Source organism: Cupressus sempervirens, chromosome 11 (genome assembly GCF_028749045.1).
Source record: "Cupressus sempervirens isolate cs-2001-9-10 chromosome 11, ASM2874904v1, whole genome shotgun sequence".
In the NCBI taxonomy this organism is placed as follows: domain Eukaryota; kingdom Viridiplantae; phylum Streptophyta; class Pinopsida; order Cupressales; family Cupressaceae; genus Cupressus; species Cupressus sempervirens.
In genome coordinates, this window is record NC_143128.1 from 414,624,835 (window position 1) to 414,643,592 (window position 18,758).

The following is an 18,758-nucleotide window of genomic DNA, read 5'->3' on the forward strand; positions in this document are numbered from 1 at the left end:
AAGGCAAAACGCACTTGTTTAGTGACATTTGAAAAATATGAACAAGAGAAATTAAATAAGAAAAGGCAACTTGAAGGGTTAAGGGCTATTGGCTCCAATGCTCCCATAGCCATATTTGCATACGCATCCATAGGTTGTATTGGAGAGGGTACTTCCAGGCCTCATTTTTGTCCTAGTGCTAGTGCTCGTACTAGTGTTGGTGCTAGTGCTAGTCATTCTTATGCTAAGATTGATTTTCCAACATATTGCAGCCTAGAGTGTGGAAGAATAGATTAGATAGTTACTTTGTGCCCCGCACTACTCCTAGCTCACAACCCACACTTAAGGGCATGGATTTGAATAAGGAGATTCATGATGCTGCCAAAAAAAGAAATTTCAAATTTTGGTACTTTTGCAACATTCCATTTATTGCAGCCAAGCAATTGATTCTTTTTTATTTGTTTTCTTTAAAGTTAAAATTAAAAAATTATTATATCCACTTGTTTAATGATTCATTGATTAATCATAGATTCACATTACAAGTTTACATAATGATTTGTCATCTAAATTTCTAATCATAATCTATTTGTGATAGGACTCCTCATTGGCAAAACATGATAAATGCAGTTTCTATTTGTGGTTCGGAGTTTAAAGCCCCAATAGAGGTTGTGTTCAGTGGATACCTCTTAGATGAAATGGTAGAGGATATGAAGGTTGAGCTTGAGGGCCACCGAAAGGAGTGGATCGAAAAGGGTTACACCATAATGACTAAGGTTGGATGAATAGGAAGAATAGAAAACTCCTCAATTTTCTCGTTTTCTGTGGAGCTGATTGATCATTCTACTTTCCTAAATCCATTGTTGTGAATCATGATTGAATAATTTAAATTTTGATTTGTTGATTGCTAATTTGTTGATAATCCATGATAATTCATTGTTTTGTAGGATATACCATGTTCCTCAAATCCATTGATGCTTCCGCTCATATAAAAAATGCCACATACTTATGTGAGGTTATTGAGGAAGTCATAGCAGAGGTGGGGAAACAAAACGTGGTGTAGGTGGTGATGGATAATACAACAATTACGTCATTGCAGGTAAACTTTTAACTTTTCAAGTTTTGAAAACAAATTTATTTGAATTTTGAACTTTTTTTCCTAAATTGTTTAAATTTCTAATTAATTTAAAATTGTTGTAGGTAAACTTTTGATGGAGAGGCACCCCACCATATTTTGGTCTCCTTGTGCAACACATTGCCTTCACCTCATGTTGGAGAGAATTGGCAAAGCTTGAGTAGGTCAAATCATGTGTAGAAAGGGCAAAAAATATATGTCAGTTTTTCTACAATCATGCATTCATCCTTAGCACAATGAGGGACTACACAAGAGGTAGGGAGTTAACTCGTCCAGGCATCACAAGGTTTGCCTCAAATTTCATCACACTGCAGTCCTTGTTGACATCAACAGCAAGATTGAGGAGCATGGTTGTTGGGCGGGAATGGGCTACATCTTCCTATGCTACCACCACTGCAAGGGTAGATGTGGTGAATTGCATCTTTGATGAGGATGGTTTTTGGAAACCTGCTAAAGAAATCGTTGAGGTAAATTTCTTATAATTTAACATTTAGTATTTAATATTATTATTTAATTGCTTAATAATTTAGTTTTACTTTTAGTTTTATATTTAAGTTTTAACTCAAATGATTTTTTTACATTATATGCAGGTTATTGAGCCCCTCGTATATCTCCAACAAACTATTGATGGAGAGAAACCATCTGTGGGCTACATCTATGAGGGCATGGATAGGGCCAAGGAGGCCATTAGAGCCCAATGTGCAGGAGTCTAGGAGAAGTATGCCCCTATTTAGGAGATCATTGATAGGAGATGGCGAAATCAGCTCCACCGACCCATCCATGCAGCAGCTTATTAACTGAATCCAGCATTACATTTTTGCCCTGACTTCAAAGCGGATGAAGAGGTTATCACCGGCCTATTTACAGTGATCCTGAGGTTGAGTAGTGATGAGCAACTGCAACCGTTGAGGTAGACAAATTCAGTAATAAAGAAGAGCCGATTTTCTCTAGCAGGTTGGCCATAGATGCTTGGACAACAACACAACAAAGTAAAAATAATATATTCTTGAATCTTACAATTATGGCTTATAAGTTGTGCATTTTGATCTTGTAATTTCAAGGTTGTAAATGAGACTAATTGTTTTTGTTTTCCCTTATTTCAGATAGATGGTGGCAAATATTTGGGCCCACAACCCCAAAACTTCAGAAAATTTCCATCTGTATTCTGAGTCAACCAAGCAGTGCTTCTGGATGTGAGCGCAGTTAGTCCATGTTTGAGCCTATCCACTCAAAGAGGAAAAATATGTTGTCTGTGCAAAGATTGAGTGATCTTGTCTTTGTTCATCACAACCTCCATCTTAGAATCAGACATATTTTGGGCACAAACTCCTCTTCAATCATTTTGGAGGAGATTGATCTAGAATTAGAGTGGCTTACTGAGGCTATGGATTCAATCTTCAGAGAGGCAAACGATGAGTGGGTTGACCAAGTAGATAGAGAGGTTGAGACTATGGCCATGGTAGAGGAGGCAGCTAGAGCATGCTCAAGCGCTTGCAGATACACGTGCATGCACAGACACAGGCCCTAGTTATGTTGTTTGTGAGCCCATCTTACATGCAGGGGCTATGGCTCAATAGTCCTCTAGGACCTACCTTAGATGTCTTTGTAGAAGGCAGATAGGATACTCAGAGGCTACGGCCGAACTTGAGGATGATGATGAGGCTTGAGCTAGAGCCTTGTTTTTTCATTTTGTTTACAGATACTGATAGACATACGTTTCATGGATCTTCATCTTTCATACATTTATGATTTGATGACTTATGAATCTTCATCTTACATTCTACAATTTGACTCATTATGATCCTATGATTTCTATTTACTTCAGCTACAATTTACATTTTACGTGAAACGTAGTTATGCATGTGATGGATTTATCATTTATGTATCTTAGCTTCTATTTGATGATGTTATAGTGTGTTTAAGTTATATTCAATAAAAGGTGCATGAAATAAGTTTTAAATTGTTAAAATCTCTAAATTTCAAAGGTTTTTTAAAATGTGTCGATTCGCGGCCAATTCGATTCTGATTCGTGGCCAATTCGATTCCGATTCGCAATTCAATTCCAATTCTCATTACTTTGGTGTATATATATGTGTGTGTGTATATATATATATATATATATATATATATATATATACATATTTTTTTGTAATTTTTCTGAGTAAAGCTACAAAACATCAACACTTTCCATTAGCCCAAATAGTATATTGATTCAATCTACCATCATGCAAAGCCTGTCTATCATACTGCCAAGGACTTCTCAAAATAACATGACAACAATCCATATAATATCACACAAAACTTCATCAAACTAATTCCCAATCTTGAATTTAACAAGGCATTGTTCACTTACCAATAACTTGTGCATCCTTGATCCAGGCAACGTGATAAGGGTTAGGATGTTTCAATCTCTGCAGCTGCAATTTAGATACCAGCTCCTCAGAGGCCACATTATCCAAACTACCACTGTCAAAGATCACTTTGCAACATTTTACTTCCATCTTACGTCTGGTTTTGAAAAGACTTTTCCTCAAAACAAGTTCTCCATCCAACTATTTATTCCACAAAGTTCTTCTAATCATTAGGTTCCCTCCATTTTCAGGTTCATTAGGAGGATCAATAGCTTCCTATTGGATCAAAGCATTTATGCTACTACTTCATGTCTTCTTTCCAAAAAAGGTACATTCAAAGGCCCTATGTCCTTCTTCTCCACACTTAAAACAAGTGCCCTTAAACCAAGATCTATCTTCTCTTTTGCCAATATTGTTATTCCTAGGGTAACCAAGAGAATTACCTCTAGTGTAATTACCTCTTCCTCTATTAGCATTATCCTCTTTCCATTCTGATTTGCCTTTGTCATGATGTGTACTGTCAAATCTGTTACCTTCTTCATAAGATCTACCTCTACTCCTTTGAAATCGTCCACCTCTTGTCCTATGTCTATGTTCATGTTTCTTTGCCAATATTTCATCAGCTCTCAAGGCATACAAATATGCTTCTTCCATACTTTCCATCTTCATAAAACTGATCTCATCTTGTATTGAAGTTCTCGAACCATTCAGGTAACTAGCAACCTTTTCAACCTCATCATCAACATGTCCAGATCTGATGTCCAACTTGTAGAATTCTTCAATATAATCATTCACAATCATATCTTTCTGTCTCAAATTGTGCATTCTTCTCAACAAATTAACTTGATAATTAGCAAAAAGGAATTTCTTTTTCAACTTATTGACCATTTTCACCCAAGTCTTGATCTTTTCCTTTCCTCTTTTTTGTCTATCGATCTGCAAGTGTTCCCGCCAAAGAGAAGCATGGCCTTTCAACTTAGTAATTGCTATCTTCACTTCTCTATCCTCAAGGATACTTTCATAATCAAAATACTTCTCTATCTCAAAATCCAATCCAACATAGCATTTGTATCAAGCTTTCTACAATAACTTGAAAGTTCAAAAGGTCTTGAATTCGTTGTACTCAAGGCTCTCAAGAGTCTTTCTTCATCTTTCTCTACCTCAGATTCAGAATTAGGTGCAACTTCTTCTTCCTCATCACTAACATCGTCAAGATGTACTCCTCTTCTCTGAGTTGTCTTAACAGCTTCAAATCTAGCTGCAATATGTCTCAACATGTTTATAACAGCATTAGTTGCATTTCTTCTACCTCGAACCATCTTGACAATAGTTCCTGCAAGAACCATAACCCTTTACAAATTATAGATCAAAAACTCAATCTACTACCCTACAACCAATCCAAACAGGGTTCTCCACGATTCCGAACTCCACAAGGAAGGAAACATTCACTCCGATAACACCTAACACAAGGGATGGTGGGTAGAAGTGGACCCAAGGAACACTCACCAACCATCTTGCTAGAGTTTCATATGGAAGGCAACACAAATATGAAAGAAACACCAATTTATATTGAATCCAATGTAGATATGTTGAGATAATCTTCTTTAAATGTGCCAGGCATAAGGCCTACTTGGTTGTAGCCATATACATTCAAACTACTATTAGCGAGCTTAGAAGCTTGAGCTTACAGAGCCAAATTCACATTATCTAGCTTCTACCAATCTTAATTCTACCTAATTACTATCCTAGATCTGAAATATACAGCCATCAAGACCACAAGATGGCCCAACGGATACAATTATTACCAAAATATAGGTCCTACCCCAAAAGAGAAATCAGTGACCACACAACTAAGCAAATTAACACCCACGGGATCAAAGATAGGTCCACACACGAGCCAAGAAGAGATCCCCAAGGCTGTAGAAAGCCTTGATATCACAAAAACCTTGCAGAAGCAAATAACCACACGTTACTCAACATGCCAAGAAATGAAGATGCTACGAGCAAAGAGAAATGATAACTCTTTGGGGAGATCAAATAAAGTTCTGCAAACATAGGAGAGTAATCCACAATAGGTCCTCATCAAGTAGCAAACTGCGTGGAAAGAAAGAACATGAACACCAAAGGCATTCCTTGAACAAAAGACAAGATCAATAAACAAAAAATATTTTTGGTTGATGCAAGATTTCCAAAGAGCCCAAGATGCTCCTACATCAACCAGGGATGCATGCAAAGATGAATCTTTGGTGAAGGCTATGGAAGAAGAATTAGATCATACTGAGAAGAATAAAACAAGGATTCTTATTCCCAAACCTGAGGACAAGAATGTGATAGATACTAATGTAAAGATTCAAACTCGCTTCTAACTAGAATGCTGATGCACAACTGGTATTTTTGTATTTTTCTTGGCATTTTCTGATTTTTTTGTAATTTTTGGAATATATGTTTTTTTTGTATTTTTCTAATGAAGTAAAATTGCTTTAAAGAAATGACTGAAAATTAAATACAAGTTCTCACCACCATGAATTAAGATAGACAAATCTGATTTCTCAATTGTATTAAAATAATGACAAATGGGAACTTGAATTCGATTCACCTTGCACAATGTATTGGCTCCAAAAATCCTCCAACTCGCAAATGCCTGTAGCAGATAATTTGAATCGCAAATGCCTCAGAAATGAAATACAGAAGAGTTCCTATAGTTCAGACCCTCAATGATGGAAAACGACCTCCTTAAATGGAAAATTGATACCTTTGATAATTAACATGGATCCTCCCAAGTGCAGATGCAGATCAATAAGAAATCGTAGACCAATATATTAGTGATGGCCTGCCCAAAATCTTACCCCTAGCTCCCCAATCATGCACGATTTCCTCTGATTGGTGTTTGCAAGCTCAACCACTACTAGCTGCCCAGTCTTGTGAACATCAATCGGTTCAAATATTTGCCACGAATGCAAACAATCCAAAATGCTGCCTGCAGTTATAATAGATCTCCCAATTCAATTCCACAAAAAATTGGTAAAGATATCACAATGAGTCCCCTCTACAAATCAGCCAATGTCAACCAATTTCAATCTCCTAGACACAATAAGAATAGTAGGAGAATTTTGCAACTTGTTATACCTTAGCAACAAGTTGTAACAATACTCCGACAATTCTCAAAAAAAACTTCACAGAAACCCTCAGCCAAATTATTAATGAGAAAATATAATATTCAAGATATCTCACATTCTCCCAAGAAGCCATATTTATAATGCAATTTGAACCAATTAGCTTCACCCACTCATCTTTCACTTACAAACAACTTTATAATATAAAGCACAATAATAATTTACTGTACATTAAATACTCATTAAATTCAATCATACTCAAAATAAATATGACTCCATCAAATAATCCATCATGAAATCGAGGGCCAAAATGCCAAGCAACCACCTGGCCAAAACTGCTCAACTAAAAATAGTAACTGGCCAAAAGTTACAAAAAATAGTAAGTCCCAAAATAGTAATTCCTCAACAAAGACCCCCAAATCCAAAGGTAAGCTCACAAGGGTCACAATGATGAGCTGATAGAATCATACTCCAAAAACCTGCTAAAATTGGGACAATACAACTAAATAGGTTTTCAAAAATAAATTGAATGCAGATGGTGAAGTTGTGAGGAAAAAAGTCAGACTTGTTTGCAAGGGATATTCAAAAACGGAAGGTATTGATTTTGACGAGACTTTTTCTCTTGTTGCTAGAATTGAAGTTAGATTATTTATTGTCTATGTTGCTTAAAAGGATTTCAAAGAGAATCTAATGGATGTCCAATCTACATTTTTGAATGGCGAGTTGGAAGAAGCTTATGAGAAGCAACCAGACCATTGACAGATCAAAGCAATGTGGTTTGTCAATTGAAGAAAGCTTTATATGGATTGAAACAAGCTCCAAGAGCTTGGTATGCAAGATTGGATAAGTATCTACTCAAGCTTGGATTCAACAAAGGTACTATTGACAGTAATTTATACTTCAAGATCGATCATTGTAATAACCCCAGGAAATCAAAGTTAACAATGGCATTAAAAATCCTATACATTTAACAATTATTATTCATTTATTAACCAAATATAATACATTTCTAAGTAGACTATGAATCTTTGTTACTATTGACTCTTTAAATTATTCTAAATCAAAAACAATAATAATTAAATAAAATAATCGACCATTATGAATAGTTAAAGTTAACAATTCGATAAATTGAAAAGACACAATCTATACTAGTAGTGACCTTTCACGCGGAATAAAAAATGCATATACATCTACAGTGAAAGGGAGGAAAGAAAGGAGACACGAAGAATACTTCAGACAGAGCAAGGAAGGAAGAAGACGGCAAGGGAGTCACTAGTTTTCAGACGTCGCATAAACCATCATCAGTCTACAATAAATCACGACCACCGGAAGTGTCTGTGGCCAGACGAAGGTGAAGGGAGGATATATAACAAACATGACAAAGAAGAATCGTAGTCTACCATCGTGCCTCCATAATAGGGATCAACAAACTAATACAACACAGGAAGGAATGAATAAGAGGATACCACCCGAGACACATACATCCCACACTCTCAACCATCCTCAGAACACACAGAAATAATGGGTCTTAGGTTGGACTGAAGCAATACGATCTGCAGGGGGCATCAGTAAAAACTAATAAGAAGGACAAGATGCAAATACAAATAGGAACGATAAGAATAAATTAATAGAATCTTAAGACATTCCTAGTGGATATTATAATTTCTAAGGCAGAGATAGAAATCTCTGAAGGTTAGTAATTACTGTAATTTAAGACATGCATATGGGAAGATTGGATAAATATCTAGGAGGCCTAGAATGAGGAAGATCTCTTCTAGGAAGAATGGATAGATCTAACACAACTACCAATAAGGACTGGAGGAGAAGAAGCATAGTGGGAAGAAGGCCCTTAGTGAAGAGTTATTCTATTTAAATAGAGCCTCAGGAGGCCTACCTAAATGCCTGAACACAGACTCTCTCCTCAAGAAGGGAATTAGATAGGAATTAGGATCCATAATGTTCACAAATTAAGCTTGTCTTGTTTTTGTTTATATATATATATATATATATATATATTTCTTTTCTATTGGAATACTAACTAAAGTTGTCTTCCACAAAATCTTTAATGCTTTGTTAGAAAACTACGCTACCAATAAAGGTCATAACCCTCTTCTAAGCACAAAGGAAATTGATAGAAATAAGAGAGAGGATTGCAGATGGACTCTCCCAGCTGAGGGTTGGTGTAATTACCTTGACTGGTTATAGCTAAATCAAGCATCAATTTCTTTCACATTTCAATTGGCAAGCAACCCAATAACCACTGAATATATGATGTCTTAAATTTTCAAACACAATATTAGGATGTATAGGAAACTGATCACAAATTTATTTAATTTTGGCCTTATAAGTTTTGCATAAATAAATACCAAACGTCAATAAATAATTCTTGAAATGATTCACACCAACCTCTGAATTCATTCATCAACAAACCATTTAGCAATATAATGAAAAGGGAGTTTAATTGTTGACTGATTATAAATCAGAATTTGAAGCCAACCTGTTTACTTTCAAACTATGTAATATTAACTGAATTTTACAAATTAAGAACCTGGTATTTGCCGTAGAATGTAATTGCAAAGCCAAACTAAAAGCCGCCTGGTCCAATTTCAATCTAGCATTCACAGTCTACCCTTACAAATGCTGCCCAAAACAAACTCCAATCTGCAGACTAAACCCTTGTTCAGCAATAGATAAATTATAATATTCAATTGTATAAATGCTCCTCAGCCACAGTTAATACAGAAAGAGGAGACGATAATAAAACTCAAAAGTCCACAATACCTTAGCTGTGGATTCTCAGAATTAAATCTACAATACTTCAGTTATAGATTCCAAACTCTTATACTTCAGCAAAGGCACAAACTTTAGACTCAGAAATGTCACAAAGACAACAAGAGCAAAATAAGATAATCAAATAATTGGATGCTTTACTCATCAAATGGGCTCATATTTATAATCTTCAAATGGCACAAAGTTTCCCAAATGAACTTCACTTAAGAAGCTTCCTACACAAAACATTAAAATATAATAAACTGTCATTATAATCTGATTTATTAATTGCTTTTGGCTCTGAAAATGACCTTTTCCACCATGACTTAAAAATCTGACACGTAAGGTCACTGTTTCTTGTTCCCATGATTTAAAACTTTTCATCCCAATTCCAACGAGCTATAATACTGAGGTGACCAACCAACAACACTATCAAAAATAGCAACCTCAGCATATTTATATGAATAATAATAATTCGCCCATCTTGCGAAAACAACTGAAGAGGCATTAAAATCAAAATCTGACAACACCAGAGTGATCCTGATGATAAACGATGATGAATGAACCTGATGGGGTGACTTACTATAAATAGATGCTCCCTCCAAGATTCTTGGAGCTCAAATTGGAAGCTCGAAATAAAAACTAAGAGCATCCTCCAACTCCTCTACCTCAATTGAGCTCATTGGAACCAACAGATTTACTTACTATAAATGGTAAATCCCTCAAACAAAGCCAAAACACACCATAGGCTGCTAGAAAGCCTATAACCACACAATTAAGACCCTCAAATCCCACTGTCAACTCATGAGGGTCGCAATGGTGAACTAATAAAAACCTACTAAAAATGGGGACATTACAGTTGGTGTAAAGCTAACTTTGATGGGGTTGCCAAAGACAACCTTGTTAAGGCTGGGATGGGTGGAATCATTAGAAACACCCATGGAAAAGGTATTGCTGCTATCTTGGCTCCTATGGGTATGCAAACTAACCATTATGCGGAGTCATCTGCGGCTCATCAAACTCTCTAACTAGCTCGGGACATGGGAGTCAGAAATCTATGGCTTGAAGGAGACTCCAAGAATATTACTGACTATCTTAATGAGAAGAATGAGCCTACGTGGATGATTGTGAATATTATTAGAGAGTGCACTCAAATCCTATAGTCTTTTGATAATATATACATGGCTCATGAGTATAGGGAAGCCAATCAAGTGGCTGACAGGTTGGCCAATTGGGCAGTCAAGAATGATGAATTGAAAACGTGGAAGAACGGGCACAATATTCTGTCGGAAATCCGTGAGTTGATGGAAAGGGAGAGGATCCCAAGCAGATTAGGAACCATTAAAGGTTAATTATGAAAGGTTATATGTTATGGGAATTGTGTTGAAATATGATGTGCAAGTACGATAGCCAAAGCACGAAACACATTATTTTTTCCATCACTGCACTTTGAGGATCGATTTCGATTATCAAGTACACAAAGCGAAAAGGTGTTTTGTGAAAACAAATCATATTAATAGGAAACAACCTTCGAAGCACATTACTACCAAAATCAAAGCTTGCAGAGAGAATGATATCATGGTGGGGGAAAGACATAGGAGGAAACTTGAGGATGAAGCAGAGAAGTGGCGCCGGCATTCTAAGGTGTGAAGCATTTTGAAAAAAGGTGATGTTACCACTTTCATTGAGCAGCTTCACAGGTGAAAACCCTCTGTTACGCGAAGTATGGTTAAGAGCTGGAATGAGGGGAGTGTTAAGATTGATGGAGTGGATTTCATAGTGATGAAGGAGGTTATATCTGTGGTGACTGGAATACCCATTAAAGGGAAGAAATTTTGTAGAGAATGACGGATTTCTAGACAGGCAGTGATTGAATTTACCAAGGATGCAGAGGAAAAGAAGGCTTTAGTGAAGAGAAGCACCTACTATCTATCGAGCTCTATCAAGCCGCTATGGAGGTTTGTGCTGAGGGTCATCATCAAGTACATTTCCCTTGACACGAAATTCGACCACCTCTACGCTCACCATTTCATGCTTCTTAACCACTTCAGGTATGGAGAGTAGTTTTCTATTCCTTTTTTCCTCTATTCCTCTATTAATGAGAATATCAACAACTATAGGGAGAAGCACATAGGTAATCCTACCTTCCATGAGGGGCTTTTGCTGTTAATTTATGAATTTTTTAAAGCTAGGACTATAGGGAAAGAAATTAAGAATAGGCAGATGGGGAAGGAGGGTAAAGCTGACTCGGATGAGTCGGGAGAGGATTATACCCCATCTGATACTAAGGACAGCCAAGACATGCATTTGGATATGGAGGAGGATGCCACTCCATAGCACAAAAAGGGGAAAAAGAGAATCAAAGTGGAGAAAAAGGGAAAAAGGATAATTACGAACCTAAACAGGGCTTTGAGATTTCATCTAATAGAGACTACAATGAGAGGAGAAAATGCTAATAGGAAGATAATCTTAGAGAGGAGGAATGTAAGGAGAGTACAGGTGGAAAGAGAAACATCACTATTAAGATGCCAGCCAACAAAGATGAGGATTTTGAGGGCAAGCCTAACAGGAGTATGAAAAGAGGGAGAGATATCGACTCTAAGGAGGACAGGAAGGAGGAGGGGAAGGATAGCGACGAGGAAGATGAGAAGTAGGGGAATGGGGAAAAGAATGAGCAAGAATTTGAGGAATTTGGGTCCAACCAGTACACGTATGATTTTGGGCAAAGATAAAAAGGTGGTTTGGAGAAATTTTGATAATATTTCTACGAGGATGAGGCTCAAGAGAGAGATGATGAAAACTCTGGTTAAGGAGAATAAGGAGGGCAAAATCCAAATGGAGGAGTTGATTGACCCTTCCCTTGTTATTTTGAGTGACATCACAAAGGAAAACCCTCAGATGGATGTGCTTAATAATACTAAAAATAGTGCTATTAATAGTTATCGAACCACTAAATGAACTTTCCATGAAATCCAGGCGCTCAAATACAGAGTGGGTAGACTAGCAAGGGATAATTGCAGCATGCAGAACAAGAAAACAAAGGAGGAAAAGGAAATGGATAACAGAGTGGAGGAAGTGAAGAGTAGAGTTCAGACTATTGAGGGCACTTTGCAGAGAATTGTTGAGCAAAGCTATAACATTCTAAAAAGAATTAAATGACAACATAAAGGTGCTCATAAACAAACTTGAAGAACATAGGGCCAGAAAGGAGGATGACCAATCTCCCAACAATGGGAAGGATAAGACTTTGGAGGATGGTTCGAGAAAGAGAACCAGATCCAGCACAACATCCAACAACTTGAGAAAGATCTTTCAGACCTGAAAAAGGCGGTTGGAAGAATGACCGAGCTAGAGATTTAGGCTATGGAAATCCTCAGAGAAATAGCCTAAACCTTACTCTTGGCTTTTTGGGTCTGTCCTGGTTTTTTTGCTCTGCTTCTCTGTTTTTTTATGTTTTTTCTTTGCTGTGTGAGGTTGTTGTTTCTATTGGTGGCTCTTATGCTGATGATACTTTAAGCGCTTTATCTATGTTTTTCTTTTACTATTGTAGGGTTTCAGGGCCCCATTAGAACCTGTTTTCCTTAATCAAAAACATTTAAAGACAGTGTTCCTATGATGTTCAAGAAATGTTTGGTTCAGTATAGTTATTGTATTGAAGATCAGAATCTGTGGATGTATAGGTTAGTTAGAAGGATCTTTGTAGTTGGTTCATGTCAACTTATAGAGGTTTGCATGGTGATTTCAGTGAGTTAATAGTTTTTGTATTGGGACTGGTATTTTTAAATGTTTAGAGGTGAGTGTTTCAAAATTTGGTTCGATATTGCAATATTTTGATATGTGAACCTATGTGGCATATTTGGGACATAGACATGTATCCTCAACTCACTTGGTTCGTGATTTGGAGATTCGCAAGCTATTTTTCTTGAGCCGCAAGGGTTATTGACAGTGTTCTTGAGGTTTGGTTTAGAGATGCTAATGAATTTTGAGATTAGAGTTGATGTGGATGTTTTTGTGGTACTTCATGATGCTTGTGAATATTTGTAGATCGTGCTCCTATAGTGTTGTTGGTTCACATTGATTGGTGTGCTCGAAATTGATGGATTTCAGTCGTTAAGTTGGTGGTCTTATTGTTCTTGGCTGACTTGGTGGTATAACATGTTGAGATGGATCGAGACCTGATGTCTGGATGCTTAGCATATTCAAGGATGGAATTAATGGTTTGAGCTATGTCTTAGCCGACATGGATTGGTTCACATTACATATTGCATTCTGATAATTATAATTTTGTAATCGAGGTGGTGAAATTTTAGCCGACCTTGTTTATTTCTCCAAGGTTGATGAATTGTATAAATGTAATGATCTTACAATCATGTAGATGTGTAAGTTGATCGTTGATGTGAAGAGGTATGAGTGGAATCTGCAATAGAGGCAGAGATTTGAGAGTTGTAATTTGTACTTCAATGTAACTGACCCAGACATGTTGAAGATGCTAATATCTAGTTCATAATATGTGGTTGTTGTCCATTGTGGATTATAGTCAATGACTGTTGTGAGACAGTGAGCCTTACCTATTATATTTGAGTAGTGAGCTCCAGGCAGTGTGCTTGAATGCATGTGCATCCTATTTGTAATACCTTTAACAGGGTATAGTGCTTTTAACAGAGTACATCATCTTGTGGGTTCTTCCCCCCTGTGGTTTTCCCACTAATTGAGTTTCCACACAAAAAAATTGGTGTTATGTGTTCATGTTATGTTGTGGATCTTTGGTTACATGCTTGATTATCAGATCTGTGATTTAAGGTTGAAATTGGTTAACCTTATGAGTTTCGGGTGCAACTGATTCACAATATAATCCAGGTTCCACAATATACACTGTTAGACAACATCTTCCTTATTCCGATTTGAGGACTCTGTAAACATTGACAGTTAAATTCAAATATTGAACGAACAGAGATACACTCGATTCCATAACATGTCCAAGACATCAGCATTCCATTAGAAGATAAGGAGAATCTCTTCCACTCTATGATTGTGTAACACTGATCACTGGACTGCAATTATATCGCATATCTGTGCTTCCCAATGCAGATACCTATTGTGAGAAGACTCAACAAATTATATCATTGTATCTGATTTTCACATGATTATTATAATTGATGACGATCTCTGATTTCTGCCATTGCATTGTATTATCATTGTGCTTTGTGTCAAATCTTCCTTTGGAACATTACATAAGATGAGGCCAAAAGTTTAAGGGTTTTGATTAAGATACTGATTCAGATGCGTTTAACAACCTGATCTCTCACAAATCAATAATACTGACCCTAGTGTGAAATGCATGAACTTCTCTCCCAACAAAACCATATCATAGAAGCCAATGCCAAAACCTATGCCAACATCTCTAGGAATTGTATTGTCTTAAAACTGCTATGTGTCATGAACACAAATATTGTTCTGTACATTTTAGAGCAGAGTATCTGCTTCGCAAAAGTAATAAGACACATCTGGCACCGGGAAGGTTTTCAACTTGACACTTCGCAGAGTCGTCATTCCAGCTTTTGACCAAACAGATACATTAAGTGCCGTCATTTCTGATTTTTGCTCAAGGAATCTATCATGAATTCGTTAAAGCCGCCCACATCTGATACTTTCAAGACGTGATAATGCTCATTTTATTGCAGAACAGAAACCAAACAACGCCAGAATCGGGATTCCTTAAACGCTGGAATTTGATTTTCAGATATAAAAGAGAATTTGGCATGTGACAATTTGACTATTAATACCATCTAAACATTTAGTCGAAGTTGTTACTTACTGTTGTCACTACCATTACAATATTTTAAGGCTGTGAACTGTAAACTGTAAACCGTAAACTATCAGTATTGAAAACTGTGACAATTTATCAAAATTGAGTCAATCTATACCAGCCAAAACCACACTCATTAGGTGTAGTGCTTCACAGAAACCCGTTTTGAATGAACATAATTAATGCACTTTATACTTACAACTACTGTGTCTAAATGAAGCTGGGATTTCAAAAATAACGAGATTTGCTATCAAAAAATAAACAGTAATGAATGACAGAATCGTTGGTGTAGGCTACTTACAAGAAGGATGAAGCGACATGAGTAGAATGGCATCAAGTTTGTCATGTACAAGTTTGCTGTCCACCAAAAAGCTGAGATATCCTTTTAGAGAAGCCTCCCAAGCACCCTGAGGTTGTTGAGGATCAGGTTGAGGCTCTTTCGGTTTTGTATGAAGTCTCATTGCCACAAATCGCATCTCCTCTGTAAACCCGTTGGCCTCTCCAGGCAACAACTTTCTCCTCTTTTTCTCTGCTTGAGCAGGTGCAGCTGGCAACAGTAGTATTGGACTTTCCGCTCTTATTGTTCTTCCCCTGTCTTGTCCAAATCTTGGTAGCTGTGGCCTCAGATACATTGACATGGCTCTTGTCCTGACATTCCCAAATATCGGTAGCTCTGGCCTCGTATTCAATGGAACTGCTCTTGCCCTGTCCTGCCCAAATATCGGTAGTTGGGGCCTCTTATACACTGACATTGCTATTACTCTGTTCTTCTCAATGGAGGCCTCCTGGACTGTTAACTACACCACTCACCTCTCAAATGCACGGACGGATATAATTAGTCTAGGAAAATACACTCAGTTAGATGGAATTTTAAGGTCTGTGATGCACAAAATTAGCCTACGCATCATTCGAACAAAATTAGCCTACGCATCATTCGAACTGACTGACTAGTAATTCAGTTTTCCTCTTGTGATCAACTCGAAAAAGTGTACATAGGAGCCAACATTTCTTGGAGAGCTAAAATTCTTATTGCTCAGCAGAGAACCAACTCTCACCAACTTCGTTGTGAGACCGGGCGTTGGAAGAGGCCAAAGGAGGCTTGGAAAGAGAGAATTTGCAGATTTTGCAATTCTGGGAAAGTGGAAACTGAACAGCACTTTATTCTAGAATGTGAGGCCTACAAGGATAGCAGGGATAAGTTTGCGGATACTATATGTGACAGTTCTTGGCATAACCTGTTCAACGAAGAGTACATTGAGCAATTGGGGGGGCTCATCATTAGTCTACACAAGAGGCGAACAGCGCTACTTAAGTCTGCTTGAGTTGTCTTGCTGTCCCATAGGCTATTTTTGGCCTCGTGGACGTTAAAATTTTATCTATCTATCTATCTTTGCAAGCTGATAATGTGGAAGCTGATGATGACTATTCAATGTTCTCCTTACTCTATATTTTTCCATGTCCTTAAAGAAATTTATTGAATTGAACAAATTGCAAATGAAAATTATTATATTGAATTGAATAAATTGAACAAATTGTTTCATTTATTGTCAGTCAAAACAAAAAGATAAAATTGTTAATCGTTGTCTATAAATAGAAAAGTTAATAAAAATTAGAAATTAAATAGAAAATATGGAAATTATTTTTTAGAACTAATTATTTTGGATATAGTTGAGTGAAAATTTTGTAAAAATTTTCAAATAACTAATCTTAAAAAGTTGTTAAAAAATTACATTTACTCAAAAATTTAACAAGCGCTTACTTGCGCTTTAGTCATAGAAGATAATTTAGAAAAAAAAATGTTATAGTTTTATTTCATTTTAAAAATATATTTTTACATATGTTAGTAAAATAGTAAAAATATGTGTCTATTGTCAAAAGATATAATGTTAAAATATAATAGACAGTAATGTTTAAAAACTTAAATTATTTATTTCAATTTTATATATGTATGTGAGATTTTTTTTATTAATGTCGAAAGGCATTTGGCAGAATTGGGGAGTCAGATGGCATTTCTAGGTTAAATTTGACAACCATCTACATGTCAAAAGTTTAAATATTATTATAAATAGAATATACTTTTAAAAACAATTTAATAAATACCACATAAAACATCTGTCTAAATTATAATATTTGGAGATATAAATCATCCATTTTTAAGAAATTAAAATAAAAAGCGTAAGTTAGTAAAAAACTTAATAAATGGAATAAAACAAAATTGTTTAAGATATTTAGCTCTGCTCTGTAAATATGACGAACTTTTCGAAAAACTCAAAAAAAGTAAGAAATACGACTGTCCAAATACACAGGCCTCCCACAAAATGTATAAGACCCCCTCTACAAACAACTCAAAACCCTAGCAAAACACTGGATAAAGTGAATTCAGTTCTGCGCTCATCTCACAAAAAGGTTTTTGCAAATTTTAACTGCGTTGTTAACACTTCAAATGCATTCTCCATTTTAGAGGGGATATAGGATCTGGAACTGCAATTTAGATGGCAGAAATTTTTCAATCCTGGGTCTATTGTAGTATCGAATTAGGCAGATAGAGCAGAAAAGACAAGATAGCAAATACTCTCATCGCCAAAGAACAATATCAACAATTGAACTAGCTAGGACACAAACAAGGTTTTTTTCGCAATCTTCCCCTCGAATTCAATTTCAGAATGGTAATTCTTTGTTTAAATCGCATACTATGGAAAGTGAATACCCCAACTCTCAGGATCTTTACACCCCCCGACCTGTAATCCTTTCCATGTTAAGCTTGGATAAACAAATCCACTTATTCAACTTCACCAAATATGTAAACCCTAACAATTAATCCTTATATGCCTAGCAGATAGGTTTCCTTATGGATCTCCCTACGGATTTGGTACCGAGAAATTCAAATCTCTTTGCTTCTCCCCTTCCCCCAATATCTACATTCCCCCACATTGAAGAACACTTATCTCCACCTTATCCTAATCCTGACTCATAGCCTCTCTCACCTCTCAGTCCTAATCCAATCAAACCGAAAGAAAAAGTCTTGATTATCAGCAATTAGGATAGCGAAAATAAAAGGCAAGAGTGCCAAGAAGTTGGCAATTTTTCTTTTTGGAATGGACCAAGAGCATAAATGCATAATCTCATTATTTGGATTGAGGACTTCTGCAATTCTCAAGTAAATATTTCTCACTATTCAGATAGACTAAGTTATATTCAATGTTGCGATAAGTATGTTAAGAAAGACTTTCTTTATGTCTCTGATTGCTTCTTTAAAGGTTATGCTGTAAAAAAATTTGATTGGATTCCTGACTCTAAGGAAGAAAATTTAGATTTTTTAATTCCAACATGGATCTCTATTAACTCCATCCCTCTAGAACTAAAGCAAATTGAAATTATTAGGAAATTAGGCTTTTCAACTGGAGACCTAATTGACATAGACACCTCATTCAAATTTTGTAACAACATCAAATTATTGGTGAATTGTAAGGTTAACAACAAGGAATTCAGCCCCATCAAAATAATAAGTAACATATCTCTATATAAACTAAAAATACATAGTTGTGAAGGAAAAATCTTAGAGATTACCAAGCTAGATTATGAGAGGAAAATTACCTTCAAAAAGCTTC

General features: G+C 36.2%; 1 protein-coding gene across 1 annotated transcript in view; it reads right to left on the reverse strand.

Annotated features, from left to right (window-relative positions):
• The window catches only part of LOC149530216 (heme oxygenase 1, chloroplastic-like), a 114,335-nt gene extending 98,110 nt beyond the window's left edge, over nt 1–16,225 (reverse strand). Inside the window, exon 1 of the mRNA XM_089808744.1 lies at nt 15,452–16,225. Within this exon, the coding sequence (XP_089664870.1) occupies nt 15,452–15,902 (451 nt within the window). The 5' untranslated portion in view covers nt 15,903–16,225. The remainder of the gene's footprint in view (nt 1–15,451) is intronic.
• Nucleotides 16,226–18,758: the final 2,533 nt, after the last annotated feature.